Below are 24,160 nucleotides of genomic sequence, written 5' to 3'. Positions count from 1 at the left end.
ACCATAAACTGAATCCTATAGATAATTAGCTATAATTGTGTCATAATGATAGTTATAATTTATATAAAAATTTGTTTTACAAATCATTTCCCATGTTGATTTATTTTAGTTTCACAGTGCTGAGAGGTAGGTGCTAATAATTATTCCATTTAACAGATAAGGAAACAGGCTATTAGAGGTTAAGCGATTTGCCTAGCTAGTAAATGTCTGAGACTGGATTTGAGCTCAGGTCTTCCTGAGTCCAGGTCCAGCACTCTATTCAATGCCCTGACTTAGCTGCCTCAAATTCAATTCAATATCTTTTAATCAACTTATCAATAAGAATTTATAATTTACTAAATACCAGGAACAGTGATAATTAATGGGAATAATAAATAAAGAACAAAACTCATGCTTAAAAAGGTCCTGTTGTGAAGTAACTTACCAATTTAAGGAAGAGATGACATGTTAATAAATAAAATGTGCACACACATATCTATATACATACACACACGTACACATAGCTATGTACCCATAAATATCCACACATATCTAAAAACACTTGCAATATACTTGTATACATATACCATGTATGTATACATGCATACACACAAACAATACATGTGAATATACCCAATATACCCATATTCATCCATATCCATCAATCTATATATACATACATCCAGACAAACAATATATATATATATATATGTATATATATGTATATATAGAATATAAGGAGGATAAGTGTAAAGAGCAACGTGTACCTACATGAAGCACAAGAGAAAAGTCACATTTGTGTTGTTGTAAAGATATGTTGAGAGATTGAGATGAAGAGAAAATCACTCTGGGCTTGGGGGATAGCTAGTGCAATGGTATGATGATGGAAGATGGAGAGTAGTGTGAGAATTCTATTAAGGTAGGGAAGGGGTAAAGAACTTGAGTTGCTAAACAGGTAAAAGGAAGTTCCTGAAGTTCATGAAATAATGGAACAAGATGACATGGGCAGACCTTTATTCCAGACAAATCATGTTGACAATTGTATGTTGAATTGACTGGACCTGGGAGACACCTGAGGGAGGGAGGCCAATTAGAAGGCTATTGCAAATGGTTCAGTCTTGGAATGTTGATAGCTTGACTAGGGTAGTGGCTCTATGAATATAGAAAAACTCTCAGAGAGGAGAGATGTTTTAAAGAAAGAAATCACAAGATAAAGGGAAATATCAGATATGAGGGGTAAGTTTATGATATATAGTAACAATAACAATGGCTAACATTTATGTAGCACTTACTTTAGGCTGGCTATTGTGTTAAATTCTTTACAATTATTATCTTATTTGACTTTGAGGAAATGCAAATCACAATAGTAGACACACTATATAAAAAGAAAAAAAACAGTATTACCTTACTCTCAGAGGGATTTTGGTTTATGTGGAATGAAATGGTAACTGCATAAATGTATACAAGTTAGAATACAATGAATAGGAAAATTAAATGTACTCAAGGCAATTGTGAGGGGGAGGGGAGAACATTTCCAGATCCATTAATGCATCTGAGATGATTCCATGGAGAATCTTAGCTGCTAGTTTTTATGGAGAGGCTAGCTTTATGAGTGCAAAGAGACATGGAAGAGAAAATTGAAGAAGAGCTAATGGGCCAGTTTGACTAGAATGCAGCATGAATAAAATGGGACAATATTAAGTAAGACCAGAAAGTAACAGGAGACAAATGGCAGAGGTTTTTAAATAGGAGACTGAGAAATTTGTGTTTTATACAATATGTATATATCTAGGCAATTCATTGGACACTTAACAGGAAAGATCAGGATTGGCAGTGGGAACTGGGGTGACAGCTATGTTTTATTTAAATATAGAGGAACTGGAGCAAAAAGCTCAGAAAGGTGGAGGCAAGAGATGAAAAATGAATTAGAAACAAAGACTTGGGGGCAGAGAATGGGATGGTGAAGGAAAGTAGCATGGGATAGAGGATGGGATAAAAGAAGAACAGTTTATCATTTATGTTATCGTGGATTGGAATTGGGAACACTCAGTAGCATGGACTCAATGGAAATGAAAGAGCACTCAAAATGAGGAGGAATTTGAGATCTCTTTATAAATTTTTTGGGAGAAGACCAACTTTAACATTCTGGAATCAGTTCATTAACATATCCAAAAGCATCTTAAAGTCAACGGTTAATCCTCAAAGTTCATTCTCAGATAATTCAAGTCAAATATTTTTGATGTTCTGTTGGTCTGGAGTTGTGGAGGTCTGAGTAGTATTTGAAATTTACATATCTCAGCACCTGAACCTTGATAAGCAGCATCTAGATAGTTTTCTCTGATTTGACTCATATTACCAGAATGTGAATTTTCATTAATATATGATACAATTTGTAAATTATTTGTGAATTATGCTTCTTTCATCTTTGTGATGGTTTGTGTGTGACTTCTTGGTTCCTCTTTGCAGTCTTATTTCCTGTTTTTGATACTTTATAGTGGCTACTTATAAACTTATTTTATTGATTAGATGGGGAAGAGGTGGTTAGGAGGACTAGAATTAGAAATAGTTTTAACAAATAAAGAACAATGAATATTTTAAGTAGTTTTTAAAAAAAACAGCATCATCTTTTATCAATACTTTCACTAAAGTCCTTCTCTGATGCTTCAGACTAGGATAGAAGTTACCATGTCTACTTAAAAGCTTTTGGTGCAATGTAAATTCAGATTATGGGTTCAGTGCTAGACTGTATCTTTAGGAAAAAAATACTGCAAAAATTTTGAAATAAAGTCATAGAGTGATTTTAATCTATACTGTGCAGGGAATGTTCACATTTACAAAATCACTTGTCCTTGAAGCTCTGAAATTTTAAGATTCTTAGGATATAACTATTTTCTTTGTCTCATTGGATAAAAAGATTTGCTTATTTTTGTAACTTATCATATAATAGGAAATACCCAGTAAATGAGAGTTTCATTAGGAGAAAAAGAACATTCTTGATCTGGTATAGTAAAGGACCATAATTGGGTAATGAAGGACCCTGAATTCATGATGTATAAAGATTGGTTGAAGGACATCTACATAGTCTGGATTAGTGAAGACTCAGAGAGTGGGGAGGATAATATCTATGATCAAATATCTGGAAAGTTGTCATGTGGAAGAAGTATTAGATTTATTCTGTATATCTCCCAGTGCCCAAAAGAGGAGCAATAAGGTGAAGTTGTAATGAAACAAATTTAGACTTGATATCAAGAGAAACTCTCCAGTGGTTAGAGTTAGTTCAAAGAGAAATGGAGTTTATTTCTGGGGTAATTTCCTTCTTTCTTCACATAGATCTTTAGGCAGAAGTTATATGACCACTAGATAAGGTATGTATAGGAGGAATCCCTTTACAGATGGTAGCTGAGTTTCCATTCAACTTTAAAAGTATGATTATATGAAATGATTTTCCAAAGAGATTTTAAAATCTCATTAGACCCTTTTTGATCATTAATGTAGATGTGAGACTATATTTTATTACCAGTAATCATGTCACCTTTTCTTTATCAGGTCTTTTTTATCTTCACAGTTCAATTTGATGTTCTTATTGCTCTCCATACTCTTTTTTTCTTGGATTTTCTTTTTTCCTTTCCTTTAAACAATGAGTTGTTTTTATATGTTTATCATTATATTTAATACATGTTCCCTTCTTTTTTCCTTTTCCTTCCCAATTTATTCTCTCCTTTTTATTTGAATTTTGACCCCTTGTGCTAAGATCTGTATATATGTATTTTTTGAATGATAGAGCATAACTTTTTCTTTAATAAGCAATTATTGTTCACATTAATTTTTTTTAACATTTAAATTGTTATTTATTTTTATATTCTTTTTTAAAATTGAGTTTCAAATTCTCTCACTTTCTGAAATCCCTCCCAATACTATTGAGAAGGCAAACAATAGAATATCAATTATGCATGTGAAATCATGTAAAACACATTTCATATTAGTTATCTCACAAAAACATGAGGAATAAAGTAAGAAAATTATAATTCAATTTGAAAACAAGCTCATCATTCCTCTTCATGGTGGTGGATAGCTTTGTCATCATGAATCCTTTGGAATTGTGTTGGATCATTGTATTGATCAGAGTGTTTGAGTTTTTCACTGTTGAACATCATTACAATATTGCTGTATAATGATCTCCAAGTTATGCTCACTTCAGTTTGCATTCGTTCAGAAAGGTCTTCCCACATTTTTCTGAAACTGTATTTTTCATAATTCTTTATAGCATAAAAATTAATATTGCATCTCAATCATGCACCATTTCTTGTTTAGTCATTTCCCAATTCATGAACATCTCCTGAATTTCCAGTTCTTTGACCCCCAAAAAACTTATAAAATTTTTGTACACAAAGTCATTTTCCTTTTTCTTTGATCTTTTAGTGATACAAACTTAGTATTAAAATTGTTAGGTCAAAGGGTATGAAAGCTTTTCTAGAACTTTAAGCATAGTTTTAAATTCTTCTCCAGAATGAAAGCAACATTCATAACTTAGTGCACCTATTTTCTTTCATTCTTTCACCCAGCATCTGTATTTTCTGATAGGCATGAGGTTGTATCTGAAAGTTTTTAAATGTGCATTTCTCAAATAAACATTAATTTAGAACATTTTTATATGAATAAAGATAGATTAGATTTCTTATGGAAACTGCCAGTTCAAATACTTTGACCATTTATTAATTGGCGATTGATCTTTCTTTTTTACAAATTTGACTCACATCCCTATATTTTTAAGAAAGGAGACTTTTTTTTAGTTTTTTGCAAGGCAAACGGGGTTAAGTGGCTTGCCCAAGGCCACACAGCTAGGTAATTATTAAGTGTCTGAGACTGGATTTGAACCCAGGTACTCCTGACTCCAGGGCCGGTGATTATCCACTACGCCACCTAGCTGCCCCGAAAGGAGACTTTTATCAGAGAAACTTGCTATAATTTTTTTGATATATTCATTCATTCTCTATGGTACTTTTAACAAAATGTAGTTTCTCTTATTATTTCTTTTGATTAGGTCTATTTTTTGCTTTTGCTTTGTCTGAGATTATAACTGGCCAGTTTGAGTGAAAGCATTAGATTCTGTTCTAGTCTCTTATTTTAACTGTGTGTGTCTTTCCATTTCAAGCATGTGTCTTTTAAAGAGCATATTGTTGGATCTTGATTTCTAATTTCTTTTGCCATCTACTTTTGTTTTATGAGTAAGTACATACCAATTACATGTACAATTCTGGTTATTTGTATTTCGCTCCATCCTATTTTTTCCCCCTGTTTGTCCTCTCTTTTATCCCATCCCTCCTTAAAAGTATCCCTTTAATCATCCCCCTTCTTTCTCTTATCCCCTTCCCCTCCATCTTCTCTGTTGGGTATGATAGATTTCCATATTCACTTGAATTTCTCAATTGAATATATGGTTTTTACATATATATATATATATATTTATGTTTGTATTCTTCCCTCTTTGAACCAATTCCCATTTTCTTCTCCACTATAATAGCTCTTTCTTATGTACCTTTTTCATGTGAGATAATTTTTCCCCTTTTCCTTTCTCTTTTCTCTTCTTTCAGAGTATCCCTTTCTCTTTTGAAATCACCCCAATGTAATTGACTTAGATTCATGCCTCCTGCCTATGTAGTCTCCTTCTACATGCCCTAAATAATGATAAAGTTCTTAGCAGTAATATTTATAATAATAAACAGCTTCCTTTATAGAAATGTAAACAGTTTATCCTTGTTGAGTTCCTTATGATTTCTCTTTTATGTTTGCTTTTTGAACTCAGATCCTCCTGATTCCAGGGCTGGTGCTCTATTCACTGCACCACCTAACTACCCCTTGTATTTTTTAAAAAAATCTTTAAAAATAAGTCAAGATTATCATAAGAGGAAACTGATCAATTAAGATAAACAAATTAAGCTAACAAAGCAACTGTCTCTCCTCTCTGTTGGTCTCTCTGTCTCTCTGTCTCTCTCTGTCTCTGTCTCTGTCTGTCTCTCTGTCTCTCTGTCTCTCTGTCTCTCTGTCTCTCTGTCTCTCTGTCTCTCTCTCTCTCTCTCTCTCTCTCTCTCTCTCTCTCTCTCTCTCTCCCTCCCACTGTCCCTCAAAGAAAATGATATGGTAAAGACTTATACCTTAAAATTGTCATTGACAATTCTGGGTAGAGTGAGTTAAAGATGGATGAGACTGGAGGTAGGGAGATCAATTTTGGAGGTTATTGAAATAGTCCAGGAGACAGGTGTTGAGGGCCAGATGATGAGGATGGTGACAATGTGGGTAGAAAGAAAATGATGGTTATGAGACATGCTATTGAGTAAATTTGATAGAATTTAACACAGAGAAGTATGCAGTTGAAGATGACTTCAAAGTTGCAAACCTAGGTGTTTGAAAGGATAGTAGTACCCTCAATATGCAAAAATTGTCATAAATTATTCCCTGTTAATATACAGAAGGCAGATGGAAAGAGAAATGATCTTCTAGTTTAAACAGATCATTCTTTTAAACAATTTCACTTTGGCCAGAAATATATTTGCTACTTTGAATACCACAGCACCTGTTTAGTAGTAGATTAAGATAAATCTTAACCAGGTAGGTAGCAATAGGAGTGGTAAAAAGACAACAATATTATAATTGTACTTTTGGTTGTCACTACTCCACTATGCATTCATTCATTCATTTTTCCATTTATTTTTCCAATCAACAATTAAATATTCTGTACAGACTTTGTGAAGAAACTTGACTCAAGGATTCTGGAAAGTAAGTAAATAGAAGATACAGTTCTTGCCTCAAGAATCTTACCCTCTGGTTAAAAAGTGGATATATACATGAAGTGAATAAAAATACATTAGTATTCTTTCTATCCTTTTTCAAAAGACTGCTTTTCTTCCTCTTCTTGCTGTAAATGCAAAGGTGACAATGAGGATCATACTTAAATCTGGAAAACTCCAGGCCACAAACTTTGAGGCTCCTTAGTCCTCTTAATAGCAAGGAGTCCAAAAAGATAAGTAAAATAAAGAAAAATCATCCATATGGATCTTTAATTTCTTAAATTGAATGAGATTAACTGCTTGATGGATTTGAATGATGTGGCAGAAAATGGCTGATCAATCAAATGATATACCAAAAATTGCTGATTTGGTTGATAATATGACACATATCCTAGCTTGGTTTATTTTTAGCTATAGTAACAAATCCTACCCTGCCAATAATTCAGGGTAGGTCTTATTCCCTAAATCATTCAGAATGAATATTCTCAGCTCCCTAGGTCACAGAAGTGAATATTTTCACCTCTCCTCTTTTTTTCCTTCAGAACATTCCCAGAAAAATGATTCCTCAAGCCAATCTTACCACAGTTACAGAGTTCCTGTTGCTGGGCTTCTCTTACCTCCAGGAAAAACAACTTGTGCTTTTCCCACTGTTCCTCTGCCTTTACTTGCTCATTCTAAGTGGGAACTTTACCACAGTTACTGCCATCCGCTTGGAACCCAGACTCCACACCCCAATGTATTACTTCTTGAGTGTCCTTTCTGTCTCTGAGACCTTCTATACCATTGTCATTTTACCTAAGATGCTCCTCAACCTTCTTTCTGTGTTCAGGACTATCTCCTTCTTCAATTGTGCTGTCCAGATGTTCTTCTTCCTTGGCTTTGCTGTCACTAACTGCTTGCTTCTTGGGGTGATGGGTTATGACCGCTATGCTGCTATATGCCAACCCCTGCGCTACCCAATCCTCATGAATTGGCAGATGTGTGGACTGTTGTCAGTCACTTGTGGTGTTGTGGGCTTCATAATGGCACTAATTATGGTTAACTTGGTCTTTAGTCTCCCCTTTTGTTATTCCAACAAAGTCAACCACTACTTCTGTGACATTTCACCTGTCATTCGACTTGCCTGTACAGATTCAGACACTCATGAATTTATCATCTTTATCCTTGGAGCCCTTGTGCTTGTGGTCCCCTTTTTCTTCATTTGTATTTCTTATCTCTCTATATTGAGAACCATCCTGAAAATCCCCTCAACTGAGGGAAAGAAAAAGGCCTTCTCTACTTGTGCTTCTCATCTTACTGTGGTAATCATTCACTATGGCTGTGCCTCCTTTATCTACCTGAGACCGACAGCCAGCTATATCTCCGACAAAGACCGCCTGGTCACAGTGACATATACCATAATCACTCCTTTGTTGAATCCCATGGTGTATAGCCTCAGGAATAAAGATGTACAAGTAGCAATCAGGAAAGTGTTAAACAGGAATTTTCACCTTAAATGACATGATTTTCTGGGTCCCTTTGATAATTCAGCTTTGGTACTGAATATTCTCCCATATTATAAATATATTGTATATGTATGCTTTGGTATTATTGAATATTAACTGAAAGATTCCTTTTCTGTCAACAAGATGTGGGAATGTATTTCTTTTGGGAAACTGGAATTCTTAATAGCTTTGAAAGATCAAGATAATTCTGGCATTTTGGAGCCAGAGAGAGTGGTCTTGGCAGAGAATCTGATCCCTGACAAGTTCATTAGAAAAATGGTGTGGCATACTGAGAGAAAGCATTTTCATGGGGACTTGATCTGGAAGGATGATGAATTTAGTCTGAGATGAAACAAAATATCAGATGAAAGTCAACTATGTCATGTGACACTGACATTCTTCCATTATCTAATCTCAGAGCCATCTTTGTCTACATCTGTTTCACTGATTCACTTCCAAGTCACCAACATTTGCTTATTCATTTTTCACTATGTCTTTTGAATGAATTCCTCCTTTGCAACACTAATTTTAATATTCTAATGATCTAACTTTTATCATGACATTATGGGACAATTACAAATGTCTCTTGATTGATCCCTGGACTTGAATTCTCTCCCTCCCAACCAATCAGTTGTTCACATGATTATCAGATTAATTTTATTAAAATGCCATTGTTATATTATCAATTAAATAAAAGCTCCTCATGTTCTCTATGACCTTTGAGAGGAATTCTAAATTACTTTTTCTGACATTGATACATCACCATAGCCTTTCCCTACTCTTCCTTTCCAAAATTTAGTTACCATTATTTCCCTTTTTTAAAATTCTTTCCTGAACACCACATTTATCCTTCCCTTCAAATAGTATAGTCTTAATGAACACCATGCCCAGAATATGACTAGTACTTCTGGCTTTCATGGATATGCTCACCTCATTTTCCTCACTTGGAATGGCTTCTACTCTGCTTATTGAAATCCAATTCATATTCAGGGTTCATTTCAAACCCCAATTCTTTATTGAAGTCACCTTGTATACAGGAAACAACATACATTTTCCAAAAGAAATATAATCAATGACTTCTGTTTTTTTATTGCCTTTCTATCTCCTGAGTCACATCCTGTGGGATGAAATGTAAATAATTGCCAGAAGCCTCAATCCTGGAAACCAGAAAGAAGGAAACAGTATTTGAGGTCTTGCTCCTTGATAATTTATTTAGTCATAAAGGTTAATTCAGTCAGAGTCTGACTTCTTTCTGATAGGTGTTATTGTGAGTTTTTCATATGCATATACCAATATATGCACATCATACTGATATTCATTACAAATTGCATATAAGCATATAATATATATATATACACCATATTTGTTCACCTTATATGTATATAAGCATATTTACATGTGTATATTTATATATATGTATACATGAATCTATTTGTATATGTGTAAATATATTATGCATCTGTGTACACACACATATGTACAGATGCTTGATCCTCTCCCTGTTTCCTTCCCTGGCTTTCCTGCAGGGAAAGGAGAGAAGCACTATTCTATCAGCTAACCTTAGTGGTCCCATGCTCTTATTTACCTACTGCTGGAAGTAATCAATAGAGTGCTGAGTCAGGAAAAGTCAAGTTCAAATCTAGTGTCAGACACTAAGTAACTGGTCAAGTCACTTAATCTATGCTTGCATTAGTTTCCTCAAGTATAAAGTGGAGAAAGTAATAGCAATTAGATTGTTATGAATTATTGTGAGGACAATATTCATAAAGTGCTGGCATGAAGTAGATGCTATATAAATGATTATTCCCTTCCCCCTTTCATAGGATTGTTGTAAGGATCAAGAGATAAAATGTATTAAATGTTGAACACAATATCTAGTTCATAGTAAACCCTTAATAAAGACTTATTTTCTTTCTTCCTATCCTCGCCTTCTCTGCCCTGAAAGAACTCCACCCTGAGACCATAATCCATATTTAATAATATCTGAACATCCCTAAATGAATAACAAATATTCAAGCTTTGTTTTTCCCCCTCACTGTCCACTTCCTTATTTCTATGACCCTCAACTCTCCTATTCACTTTTCTCCCCTCTTATTTATCTCACATCATCTTAATGTCTTCTGCAATTATGACTGTCTTCTCTCCACTTCAGATGTATTTGTGGTCTTTCTCTTTGCCAAGGCAAACCATTTACCTGTATAGGTGATTGAAATTCTAATCTGACTTCTCTATCAGATTATTTCCTGTATGATTCCACTCTCAATAATCTTCAGTCTTTCCCTCCAGACTTGCTCCTTCCATACTGCCTGCAAATATGATCGATTCACTCCAAACCTAAAAAGTATTTACCTGATAACAAGCATCCCTGCTAGTTGTCATTCATAATATCAACTCCTATTTATGGCTAATCTCATTGAAAAAACTGGCTACAATTGATACATCTATTTTCTTTTCTCTTTTTCTTTTTAACTCTCTTCATTCTTCTTCTTCTGACCCCCCCAAACCAGTCATTCAATAAACATTTTTAAGTACCTATTATTTGTGAGGCACTCAGTTGAGTACTAAGAATATAAAGAATATTAAAAATACAGTTCCTGTCTTTAAGAAGCTAAAAACCTAATGTTTTGGATGACATGTAAATAACTATGTACAAAAAACTATATACAGGATAACCTGGAGATAATATACAGAAGAAAATAGAATCAAAAGGAACTGGTAGTCTTCCCGTAGAAGTTAGGTTTTAGTTGGGATTTAAATGAGGCCAGAGATATCAGGGCTTGAAGATGAGGAAGAATAATATTACATGCATAAGGGAAGGCCAACAAACATGCCTGGAGTTAGAAGCTAGAATATTTTGATTGAAAAAAAAGGAAAGAGACATTGGATAACAGGGAATATGATGAGATGTAAGGTGTAAGAAGACTGTAAGGGTAGAAAGGAATTGTTTATGAAAAACATTGCATTCCAAGGCAAAGGTTTTAATATTTGATCTCAGAGGAGATGGGATCACTGGAGTAACATTTTTAGACTTGTGCTTTAGGAATATTATTTTAATATTGTGATGGAAGATAGATGTGTTTGACAAGAGATTTGTGACAAAGAGACCAACCATTAGTCTTTTTCAGTAGTCCAAGGGTGAGTCTTTTATTGGGGTGGTGACTGTGTTAGAGAAGAGGAGCATATCCGAGAGATGTTGCAAAGGTAAAATTAAAAGGTTTTAGGAATAGTTTGGAATATGGGGAATTAAAGAGAATGAAGAACTAAAGATCTCTTAATTGCCTGCATTAATTGCCTGGCCTTTTCCAGGTTATTTACTTCTTGACCTCTTTTCATGCTACCTTTGTCTTATTGGTCTTCCTGCTTCAAATCACTTCTCACTTCAGTCTCTCTTTCCACTCAGTTGTTAAATTTTTCTTCTTAAAGCAAGTGTTTGGTTGTGTCACAATCATATTTAGTAAACACCCTCTTGCCTCAAGGATCAAAAATAAATTTCATTTGATGGTTGAAAGCTGTCATAATCTGACCCCTTTCAAACATTCCATTCTTCTTATACTTTATATACTTCCATATGCACTACAGTTTAATGACACTAATTTTCTTGCTATTATTTGCCCAAGAAAACTCATCTTCTAATGCCTTACATTTTATTTGGTTTTTAGCTCATGTATGGAATTTTTTCTCTCCTCATTTCTGCTTTCTGACTTCCTTGACTTACTTCATGTCTCAACTAAAAGCTCACCTTTAGAGAAAATTCTTCTGGTTGTCCTCAGTAATAATGCCTTCCTTTCATTGACTTTCTCTGGATCATTTTATATATATATATATATATATATATATATATATATATATATACATACACACATATACATACATATATAGGCATATATGCATACATGCATACTTGTATATGAAGATATTTTAGATATAACTACATATGTAAGATATATCATTTGTACATAGCTATTTGTGTATTGTCTTATCCAATAGACAATGAGTTTCTTGAGAGTAGGAATTGCCTTTCTTTGTGTCCTCAGTAAATAACATGGGTTCCTGAACATGGTAGATTCCTTTTTTTAGTTTTTTTGCAAGGCAATGGGGTTAAGTAGCTTGCCCAAGGCCACACAGCTAGGTAATTATTAAATGTCTGAGGCCAAATTTGAACCCAGGTACTCCTGACTCCAGGGCCAGTACTCTATCCACTGCACCACCTAGCTGCCCCAATATGGTAGATTCTTAATAAATACTTACTGACTCATTGAGTGATTGAATATTTTCTCATTAAAAATTTTTGCAACATTATTTTTCATTAATTATATAAGCTCTCATTTCAATTTATTAAAAATTAATTTTAATGACCTAGAGATGTTTCCTTTCCTATAGTTCATTCTTTTGTTTCTTTAGCATTAAATATTAAAATAGATAAATATTAGATTAGCACATATAATTGATAAGGCAAATGGCTATATTTATGATATTTTCATTATGACAAAGATCACTACTTAAAGACCTCTCACACCTTCAATATAAAAGTACATGAATTTTCCTCACTCCTTTGGAAGCAAGATTTCACACAACTCAGCTAATTCCAATCACAGCTTAAAGTCTTTTAAGAATATTCTTTATGCTTCTTCTCAACTTCATAATAAATTCAGTTTATTAAGAAAATAAACTAAATGAATTTTTTATTTGACTTCTCTTCAATAAACACAATAAAAAGCCCAAAATATATTGTATTTTTTACATCAATTCATTATTATATACTTTTCATAATGTTTCTTTATAACACCACAGTGAGAATAGTTCTTAAAAGGAAGACTTTTATCCTTGCCTTATTAATTGTTTTCTCCACAGATTCTTTATAGTTTATCATGGCTAAGATACAGATACAAAACATATACCTTTTCCCTAACTCTATAAGAAGCATTTCATTATAAGCCACTTTTTCAACTGATATTATATTACAAATACCAACCTTATTTCTCAATATTCCATTTGACTCTTGTTCTTAAAAAGACAATGGCAGTTTTTATAATATTTGTAGGAAATATTTCTTAAAACACTGCACACACAAATACATGCATATACATATATGTGTTCATGTATGTATATGTGTGAATATACATAATGAAATATGCATCATATATACACTAAACACACATATGGATATACTAATTCACATACATCGCTAGACTCATTCTAGCTGTTTAGGGAGATAAGATACTGTACTGGAAAATTTATTGATTCAAATCAGATATAGTACCTGATTACTTATATATAATATGTTTTGTAATTTCAACCCATAATATGTATGTTTTAATGATTTTCACACAATGGCTTGTAGTTACTTTTTAATGTTTTATTGGTATATGTGTTTTTATGTGTGTATATATACCAATAAAGTATTGCAGATATATATATATATATTATTAATATGGAATTGCTATTAAATATACTATATATATGATATTTAATGGTCTTAACATAAATTTACTTTGTTATTGTTATTAATGGTACTTCTTTCTCTTTGCACATTATTTTGTTTACATGTATTATATTCTGTTTATGTTTTAGATATTAACACATTGAAGCAGTCTATAAAGTGGAGTTCTCCGCTGTTATACTGATTATTTATTAATATGACTGTGTTATACTAAGAATGATTATTTTTGAGAATTGGAAAATTTTGACTGTGAGAAGAAATGCAGCAGCAGAGTATATTGCATGATTGCCTTATGATCAATGATACAAATTAAAAAGAATGCAGGGACAGGTAGAGAAGAGCAAGGCTTGGTGTAGTTGTCATCTAGTACAGCTGCATGCAGTAGATCAAAAAAAATTAAACCTTGAATTCACTACATCAGATTCACTTTGGAAAATTCTTCTCAAGTGACCTCCTGGTATGTATCTAAGTAGTTATTTCTTGGACATCCAATGTTGTAAGGCACTGAGAAGTTTGAACTCACATTTTTGAGTTAAGTTTTACAAAACACTCACCATAATACTGTGATGAAGGAAAAATAAATATTTTTGTACTCTCACTTTATAGATAAAGAAACCGAGGTTCTAACTCTTTTGGTGCGTTGTATAGGGTGACAAAACTGTCTTAAAAATGAACTAAGGGGGCAGCTAGGTGGCATTGGGGCAGCTTAGTGGTACAGTAGTTAGAACACTGGCTCTGGAGTCAGGAGGACCTGAATTCAGATCTGACCCCAGGCACTTAATAATTACCTAGCTATGTTACCTTGGGCAAGTCATTTAAGCCCATTGAGTTACAAGAAAAATCAACTAGGACTTGAGTTCTCTGCTCTTTGACCAGTGCTCTTTTCACTGAATTTTGATTTTCTAGTAGAATACCGAACCAGTCTGTCTCAGTGAACAAATTAATATAATGTTATACTTTTCATACTTCCATAGAAGAGGACCCATACATAGACTAAATTCTTCATCTGTTCAGACAAGACAGTACCAACGAGGAATGATTTTAATTTTAGTGGTTCTCTATGACTAGGGTACTAGCTGTATTAGCCATCATTTTTCAAATGCAACTGAAGTCTTTGTTCCTGAGACTTATCCCTGTGCTCTCATGACACAACCTTTGGTTTGAACCCTATAAGAATAGGGAGTTGATAGGAAATTCCTGATTTTAGTAGAAAGATCCATTTGAGGTTCTCCCCTAGGTAAATACTCATGAAGATTTCCCAGGTGAAAGAACTTTTTAGCAACTTGATTCAAGGAAGGTACTTTGTGGCATTTTGGGGGGTTCCTTTGTGATTAGCATCTAGATATACTCCTATTTCTTCCTCTTTTCTGTCCTTGACCATCATTTCAATAATTGTAGGGTTCTTTCTGCATCTACCAGTCCAAGTTTTCTCTTTTTGATTAATAATAATTTACTAATCCTTGAATACAGATACAGGAAATAGGGAAAGGGATGAGGGTCATAGAGACCAACCAAGGGAGCTCTTAGTCTAGTTTTTTTTTAGGTTTTTGCAAGGCAAATGGGGTTAAGTGGCTTGCCCAAGGCCACACAGCTAGGTAATTATTAAGTGTCTGAGACCAGATTTGAACCCAGGTACTCCTGACTCCAAGGCCAGTGCTTTATCCACCTAGCCAGCCTCTAGTCTAGTTTTCATAAGGAAAAAGTAAGAACTTAGGGACAGGGAAACCTGAGTGGAAGGATTTGTTTTTTCTATTGAAGGTTCTCACTTGCTGCTAACTACTTAATGAGACCACAGGGAGCAATGGGAAGGGGATTGGAAAATTCTCCTTATTAATGTTACAATTTCTTCATCCTGATCACAAATCTCTAAGCTCACTGTCCAGACCTGGTTGTTCTCACTGTATTCTATTAAGTGATTTGGGTGGAAGGACCTATTCTAAGTGTAGTGTATTAATAATCCTCTAGGGTCATAGGGGAAAAAATTCTTAAAGGCTTTGGGGCCACAACTGTGAAAGAGATAAAGAAATGTCCATTAATAATGCTCAATGGGACAAGAGTTTGGAGGAATGACAATGGAGAAGAGGCTGAGGGGACTGTGCGAAAGGAAGTAAGAGTAGGATGTGAGTACATCTGAAATGCTCTTGGCCTCTTTCATTGAGGTCATAGGATCTAGGGAGTATGGAAGCAGCCCCAGAACATATGGAAAATGTTAGTTGGGAAATCCCTGGAATTTATGGAGCAAAAACTGGGAAATAGGACAGCAATGCTAATAGACTTGAGCACTTACACTTAATGTGGGACCTGAGATAGGGTCTTGGAGTTCCTTATGTGGAAAAGAAAAGGACATTATTTCCTTACATTTGAATACTGGTCTGTTCATTTCATAGTTGGCCTGGAGTTTCCTCTTTGTAGGAATCTACTTTTCCATAGTTATTAGACAAATAAAGGGAGGCAATTATGAGGTAGCAGATAGTGGAGAGAAGCAAAAAAGTACTTGAAGAAAACTGGAGGATTGGGGGAAGCTGGGAGATTATGGAAGTAAGGTGGGGAAAAATAGAAAAGTGAGAAAGATATTACTGCTGTTGTAATGCATGAGAAGTAAATGTATTCAATAATCAGTTGGATAAATGAAAAGCACTGGGGACCAAATCAACCCTAACTCTATGAACCCCTTGAAAACTCTTCTGTATGCCTCTTTTCAGTTGCTTCTTTCAACTTTCAGGTAAATTGCTTTATTAAACCTTTTTTTTTCATTATCCCCTCTCATAACACCTTTTCTTCTAAACTATCTGAATACCCACATTGCCTTAATTTTGTGCATCAAAGTATCTCTATCTTAAGTTTCCACTCTTCTCCCACTTCTTCCCTTCCTTCCCCCAAATCTGCATCCTTCTTCTAGGCATGCTAGGTTGATTTGAATGCAGATCCTTCTTCCTCACCCCTGACCTGAAATGTATTAGTCCAGTAACCTTTTGCCCTATTGTGTTCAAAAGCAACAGGGAAGAAGTCACAGAATCCCAAAATATATACAAAAGTGAAAGAATTGGTGAAGATTATGAAGCATTGTTTTTATAACAAGACCCTGTCTCCATCTAGAAAAACTGTCTCTCCTTCGACTTCACTTTTCTGTTTTACTCTGCATATAATTTTATCACAGATTTGATATCAAGGATGAAGAACCAGAGCTGGGATGAGGTAAGGGGACCCAGTGGAATAAGGAAAGTCTTGGTGATACTTATCATATTAATCGACTTGTCAGTAATTACTTACTTGTAGTCATAAGCAAAATGAACTTGACCCTCCTAGTCTCAGAATTAAGGGTTGTTGTATTCACTGAATTAGCAGCTGTTTCCCAAGCTCTAAGATGAAATGGGGAGAATATGGGTCTGGGAGTGGGAAAACTCATATTTCTATGAGGATTCTAATACTTATCAATAGTGCAAGAATTAGCAAGTTATTCCCTCTTTCTGAACCTTTCTCAATAGATGTCTCAATAGATCACCAATTAATAGCAACAATTTAGTGGATCCATGATGGGAAAAATTATAATATCTCTCATTGGATTATTGAGACAATAAACTGAGATTATGCATTTGAAGGTCCTATTAAAAAGACTAACAATGATTAAACAGAAACAATTTTTATAGTTTAGTAGTAGGGTTGGGTTAGAAGACATAGCAGATAAAAAAGGTCTCCTCTTTGTCCTTGGGAAGTCTTCTATCTTTTTGAAGAGACATGACATTTATATAAAATATTAGGTGACACATTTACAAAGCAATAGTCCCAGGAGAGGGAGCCTTGAATTTCCCTCTCCTATCTAGTGTAGTGTCATTAAATTTTAACCAACACCAGGATTAATTGTTATAGGATTTAGATTTGAAGTGACTTTTACATTCATGTATTCCTCATTTTAGATCATGTAATGTAAAAACTGAGGTTTCCAGAGGTCATCCTTTGGTAAGAAGAAATAATGGTAGGATTTGAATTTACTAAAGTAGCAAAATTTATTTATGCTTGTGGAAGTCTGCTTAATTCAGCTATTGAGGATATGAGTACATGTAACATAGTACCTGCCTTTATGGGCTGCTTAGGTGGATAAGGGCATGCACAAAGATTTATACATACACACACATATACACACATATAGATTGTATATATATATATATATATATATATATATATATATATATACATATTTACATGCATATATACATCTCTACCCACACATACACACACAAAAGGTACTATGTTGTAAGGAACATAAAGGGAGGTAATTAGCACAAGTGATAAAACGTAGAGCCTGGAATTTGAGTTCTAATCCTACCTTAGACACTTATTTATTGTGGGACCTTAGAAAAATCACTTAACCTCATTAAGTCTTGGGTTCTTTATCTGTAAAATTTATCTGCACCTACCTCCTAGAGCCATTGTGAGGATCAAATGAGATAATAGATGCAAAACACATTGCAGACCTTAAAACACTGCATAAAATAGTCTCTTCCTTCAGGATAATCTTGAATCATTTTATTAATCAAAGTAGCTTGCTTTGAAAATATTTTTTAAAGTTTCTTTTATTTATAAAGGATAAAAAAACCCCAAGAGGTTGAAGGTATTCACGGCAGGGAGAAATCACTTCAAGTTAGAAAGTCAAGGAAGGCTTTCTGGAAGAAGTGACATTTGAATTCATTATGTAAGTCCATAAGTGGAAAGGGGGTTTGGGGCATCACAAGAAAAAGGAACTGGCATGAAACAAAGGTACATTGTCTTTCTTAGAAAGATAATAGATTGAGAGGTAGCATATTGAGTCCTTAAAAGACTTGATCTTTAATGCCTAAATATGAGTAAATTCACCAGATTGTTTCCTTCAGTGACAGGCTGATGCAAGTCAAGAAGTTAAGAGATTTGTTAACCATGACACATGATAATTGTTGCTACACATAGAAGCAATAAATACAGCAGGAATTAAATACAGTAGTAATTATATTTAGCAGTAGTGTATTTAATAAATAGTTGTTATTTTGAATTATGTTGAAAGTTGATAACTATCTTCAATTACTTGAGCAGCTATTATGAGGAAAACGGATTGATATAGTTATGTTTTGTCCAGGAGGGCATAACTGAGATCAGGGGATTGCATTTGCAGCAAAACTTATTGAATTTTGATTTAAGGCAAAACTTTCTATTTTAGTTGTTCAAAATTTGAATGCACTGTCTGGGGTGAGGGTATACTCTTCCTCAGTAGATGTCTTCAGATTATGTCTGCTGGATTATTAAATGGAAGGGATATCAAAAGGCATGCAAAAGGATGAGATAAGTTCTATAAATCCTTTCCAACTCTAAAGGAATCTGGTACATTTAGTAGAAAGTTTTATTTTCCTTATTTTATAAATGAGGAAAATATGATTCACAAAGACTAAGGACTTATCAAAGGTTTCAGAAATTCCTAAGAAATGAAATAAGTTTAGCCTTGAACTCTGGTTTTTGCACTTACTGATCAACTTTCTATCTTTTTACTGTACTATTGTACTCCAGCAAACAATAAAATGTGCCTGACTTGATGGTATAGATGGATTCAAAGTCAAAATAGATGTAGGACATAAGCCTTTAGGTGAAAGTTATGTTAATCATAAAGTGATTGAAAGTCTGCCAAGTGGAAGATAGATTAGACTTCTTCATGGAACTAGAGAGCAGAATAAAGAAGCAAAGAAAATTATTCCCAAAAGATAGTTTTTAGTTCACTACATGGAAGATGTTCTTCCAACAGAATTTTTTGAACTTAGAAGGATTGTCTCAGGAGAATAGTGAGTTTACTACCACAAGGTAAGGTTGGGATGAACATTTGCTGAAGATAAAATAGTTGGGGTTTATGGAGCTGTTACAGATGACCTTCAAAGTCTGTCCCAAATGTGAGATTCTTGTTTTGAATTTTTGGAGAAAATTGGGGGAAAATGACTTTCCCAGTAAGTGTCTGAGGTTGGATTTAAACTTAGGTCCTCTTAAATCGATTGTATCACTCAGTTGCCCAGATTCTTTGATTTTTAAAAGGGATTGGGGAATTCATGGTCTCTCTCTCTCTCTCTCTCTCTCTCTCTCTCTCTCTCTCTCTCTCTCTCTCTCTCTCTCTCTGTCTCTCTCTCTCTGTGCATGTGTGTAGATTAAAAGGGGGAAAAACCATTGAATGGGAAAAGTGAACTGGACTGTTTTCATGATTGAGAAGTTATGTAGGACAACTGAAATTCTGCAGGCAGACTTATTTAAAAAATTATATTTCAAAATGCTCAAATATCAAAAGTTTGATGTTCTTTAAATAAAGTTCAAAAACAGGTATCTAATCAACAGTGACTTAATAGGCATTAAAAAGAAAGACTAAAATACAGGAAGAAATGCTCTCAAATTTTTATACTAAAAAGGAAAATAAAATGTAAAAAAGCAAATACATAAAACAGCTAACAAAACAGAAACATGATTGAATGAATGTGTATAAGATACATACAGAATATAAGGAAAGAAATTTTTGAAGTTGAGAAGCTGCAAGTGCATGGGGACCTAAGAAAAGCCTCTTGCAGAAGATGACATTTGAATTGCCTTCAAAGAAGTTAAAAGTTGGAGATGAGGAGTAGATCATGCCATACTTGGAAGATAGCTTTTGCAGTGCCATGATGATGAAAGAAGCATGTAAAGTTTCCCCATTCACTGTAAAAGCTTTTCTTTGACTGTTTCTTTCATGTGAGAAAACTTTCCCACTATATCTCTCCTTTCTCTATTCTCCCAATATCTCTTTTTCACTCTTTCATTTATTTTCTTCTTTTAAAATTTTATTTATTTAAAGCAATGGGGTTAAGTGACTTGCCCAAGGTCACACAGCTAGGTAATTATTATTTGTCTGAGGCTGGATTTGAACTTAGGTCCTCCTGACTCCAGGGCCAGTGCTCTATCCACTGCACCACATAGTTGCCCTTCTTTCATTTATTTTCAATATCATCTTGGCATAATCATCACACACACAGTTCTACCTTATCCTTTGGTTCTAAGACAGTAGGGCAGTTTTCCTTGATAATTTACTTTGATATGATGTCTAGATGCCAACTTTTGAATTTGTCTTAGATTGGGAAAATGTCTCACTATGACCTTTCATTGACTCTGACATTCCCAAATTTGATTTGAGGCATACTTTTAAATTTATTTGGAGGAGAAAGTTGGCACAATTCTGCTGGACTACTGCCTCTACTCCAGAGATTGACTGTTTTTTCTTCTTCTTATGCACCAACATTAATTGCAATGTATAAAGAAGTAGATCAGAGAATCAGTAAATCTGTAAGATATTCAGAAGATAGGACTTTTACATTTTATGATGACAGATTCAAGTATTGAAAAATGTAAGGAAAAATCTTAGCTTGTTGATCATATTTAACCATTCCACAATCATTGCTTTACCTCCTCCTCAATTAGAGGTCTCTAAAAAGTTTATAAAAATCTTTAAATTAATATATTTAAATTATAAATATATTTATATACATAAATATAAATATATTTAAGTTAATATATCCTTTGATATTCAGTGACTTCAAATTAAAGGTTAACATTGGAAAGTTCAATAAAAATATTTTGGGAAGTGAATAATAGTGATCAAAGGTTTTTAGATTAAAAACACTTCTGAGGCCAATGTATCATAAATATTTCCCTTAAGAAATGTATAAGAAGACTATGGTTATGGTGGGCAAAAAAGTAAAATACTTTTAACGGACAGGAAATGTGTTAGTTCATTATTTAATATTTATAAATTTTTATATTTATTATTCAATATCAAACCACCAACTTTTTATAGCAAATTTAATTAGTAATTATAAATAATAGAATAATAGCTGGTATTTATATAGCTCTTCAAATTTTTCATAAATACATACATACACACAGACACACACATACATACATATATATATGTATGTATGTATGTATTTATATGATAAAGATGAGTACACCAGTGGAAGAAATTATTCAAAAAAATCTAGAAAAGAAACTTAGAGTAATTTCTACCCTACCTGTGGAGTTCAGATCCTAATGTTGAAATAAGTGCTATGGATAAAGGAAAGATACAACTAACCATCTGCAAATAAAAACTGTGTGACTATGATTGACGTTAGGAAGGAGGAAAGGAATAAGCATTTATATAACACCTACCATAGGCCAGGTGCTGTACTAAGTACTTTTTAACAAATATCTTATTTTATTCTTACAACATTTCCAAGGTAGATGCTTATTATCCCCCTTTTACAATTGCAGAGACTGAGGCAAAGAAAAGTTAAGTGACTTGTCCAGGGTTCCGAAGCTAGTAAGCATCTAAGGCTAGATTTAAACTCTAGTCTTCCTGACTCTAGGTCTAGCAGCCTTTCCACTGTACCACCAGTTGTCTTTGGTAGAATCTAGAAAACTTAATAAAACTGGAGGGAGGCTGTGCTGTAAGATCATTTCCATATATATTACCTCAAATATTTGAAGCCACTGTACTCTCTTCTAGGCAAATGCTCTTATAATATGTGCAGAACCCTAAAAAGTCTATATCTCGTTTTTTGGAGAATATCTATTTATTAAAGTTTCTACCATCTTGTACTTTTGAAGTTGAACTTTGAACCCAAGCTTAGGAATTTACATTTACCTCTATTGTTTTTACAACATTATTAGGAACTATTTTCCTTACTAAAAAACTGATACCTTTTGTTGTTATTTATTTGAATTATTCCAAATTCTGTCCTTTGAAGTCAAGAATACATTTAATTTGTCTTCCATATGACAATACTTCAAATACTTGAAAGACAGTTTTTATGCTCCCTTTTAACCAGTTAAAAATTTCTAGTAACTAAACATCATCATCATAATATAACAAGGTCTATATATCCCTGTCACCACTGTGGCTACTTTCTCACTGGTTATCATCTTTTAATTTTACCCTATTGCAGCTAATCCCCTTTCTGACCACATATGGCTTCCTTCTCCTTTGCTTCCTCCTCCTTAAGTAGTTATTAAAATAAACAGTATACAGACAGTTGTATAGAAAATTCAGAATGAAGACCCTCAGCTTCATTGGTCCATAGATTTGAGCATTCTTTCTTTCCCCCTCACTCCTTTCTGCAGATCATTCCCCAGGAACAACTTCCTTCGGAGAACCTAACCATAATCACTGAATTTCTGTTGCTGGGCTTCTCCAATCTCCAAGAAAAGCAGCTTGTACTTTTTCCTATCTTCCTTTGCCTCTATCTAGTCATCCTCAGTGGGAATATCACCATTGTCACTGTCATCTGCCTGGAGCAGAGTCTCCATATCCCCATGTACTTTTTCCTAGGCGTTCTATCTGTCTCTGAAACATGTTATACATTTGTCGTCCTGCCCAAGATGCTTATCAATTTGTTTTCTGTGCTCAGGACCATCTCCTTCACCAGCTGTGCTATCCAGATGTTCTTCTTTCTTGGCTTTGGTGTCACCAACTGCCTGTTGCTTGGTGTGATGGGTTATGATCGCTATGCTGCCATCTGCCACCCTTTGCGCTATCCAATCCTCATGAACTGGAGGGTCTGCAGGCTTCTAGCAATCTCTTGTGGAGTGAGTGGCTTCCTAATTTCATTGGTGGGCACAACCTTGGTATTCATTTTGCCATTCTGCAACTCCAACAAGGTTGAACACTACTTCTGTGATATTTCACCTATTATTCACCTTGCCTGTGGTGATGCTTATATCAATGAGCTTGTCATATTCATTTGTGGTGTCCTGGTACTTGTTTTCCCTCTTACCTTCATCTGTATCTCCTATAGTTTCATTGTTAGTACCATCTTAAAGATTCCATCTGCTGAGGGAAAGCGGAAGGCCTTTTCCACCTGTGCCTCCCATCTCACAGTTGTTGTAGTCCACTATGGATGTGCATCCTTTGTCTACCTCAGGCCTTCCAGGATTTCATCAAGTAAAGACCAACTGGTGACAGTGACTTATACCATTATTACCCCCTTGTTGAATCCAATGGTTTATAGCCTAAGGAACAAGGATGTTCAAATAGCCATACGGAAAGTGATGAGCTGGAGAAGGTTTTCCTTTAAAACCATTTAATATCTATCTATCTATCTATCTATCTATCTATCTATCTATCTATCTACCTTTGAATTTTTTAAATTAATTGTTGTTTTTGTACAAACTTTTTTAATATGTTACTAAAATATTCTTGTTTAAGAGTAACCATAATACCCCCCCCAAATATAGAACCTCATGAGAAATAAAGTAAAAGAAAGAGAAATAAATGTGCTTTAGTCTGTGTTCCAACACCATCAGCTCTGTCTCAGGTGAATCACATTCTTTATGCTAAGTTCATCACAGAATCTACTTCCATATTTTTCCACCATTGCCATTGCTGATCACAACTCCCTCCATTCATACCTCCCTACTACCATTTACTATATTTTCTCTCTCCTTTCACTCTGTCCCTCTTCTAA

General features: G+C 34.2%; 2 protein-coding genes across 2 annotated transcripts; both read left to right on the top strand.

Annotated features, from left to right (window-relative positions):
- The first annotated feature begins 6,959 nt into the window (after window positions 1–6,959).
- On the top strand, window positions 6,960–8,330 carry LOC141511250 (olfactory receptor 10R2-like). Its single transcript, XM_074220487.1, has one exon. The coding sequence runs from the start codon at window positions 7,322–7,324 to the stop codon at window positions 8,261–8,263; it is 942 nt and encodes a 313-aa protein (XP_074076588.1). The 5' UTR covers window positions 6,960–7,321; the 3' UTR covers window positions 8,264–8,330.
- A 7,396-nt stretch (window positions 8,331–15,726) lies between these two features.
- Window positions 15,727–23,780, top strand: LOC141512010 (olfactory receptor 10R2-like). The gene is made up of 3 exons (XM_074220939.1): window positions 15,727–15,808; window positions 16,846–16,883; window positions 22,818–23,780. Exons 1-3 carry the CDS (start codon window positions 15,727–15,729, stop codon window positions 23,778–23,780), a joined length of 1,083 nt encoding a protein of 360 aa, XP_074077040.1.
- The last annotated feature ends 380 nt before the right edge of the window (window positions 23,781–24,160 follow it).

This window comes from Macrotis lagotis, chromosome 2, assembly GCF_037893015.1.
Source record: "Macrotis lagotis isolate mMagLag1 chromosome 2, bilby.v1.9.chrom.fasta, whole genome shotgun sequence".
Lineage (NCBI taxonomy): Eukaryota > Metazoa > Chordata > Mammalia > Peramelemorphia > Peramelidae > Macrotis > Macrotis lagotis.
This window is presented reverse-complemented; position numbering and strand designations above follow the sequence as displayed.

Bases quoted from the DNA above. Each gene is read 5' to 3' on its own strand.
- LOC141511250 (XM_074220487.1), top strand. From the start codon at position 7,322: ATGATTCCTCAAGCCAATCTTACCACAGTTACAGAGTTCCTGTTGCTG.
- LOC141512010 (XM_074220939.1), top strand. From the start codon at position 15,727: ATGCTCAATGGGACAAGAGTTTGGAGGAATGACAATGGAGAAGAGGCT. The intron at 15,809-16,845 runs GTGAGTACATCT...ATTTTATCACAG, and splicing joins AAAGGAAGTAAGAGTAGGAT to ATTTGATATCAAGGATGAAG. The intron at 16,884-22,817 runs GTAAGGGGACCC...TCCTTTCTGCAG, and splicing joins AGAACCAGAGCTGGGATGAG to ATCATTCCCCAGGAACAACT.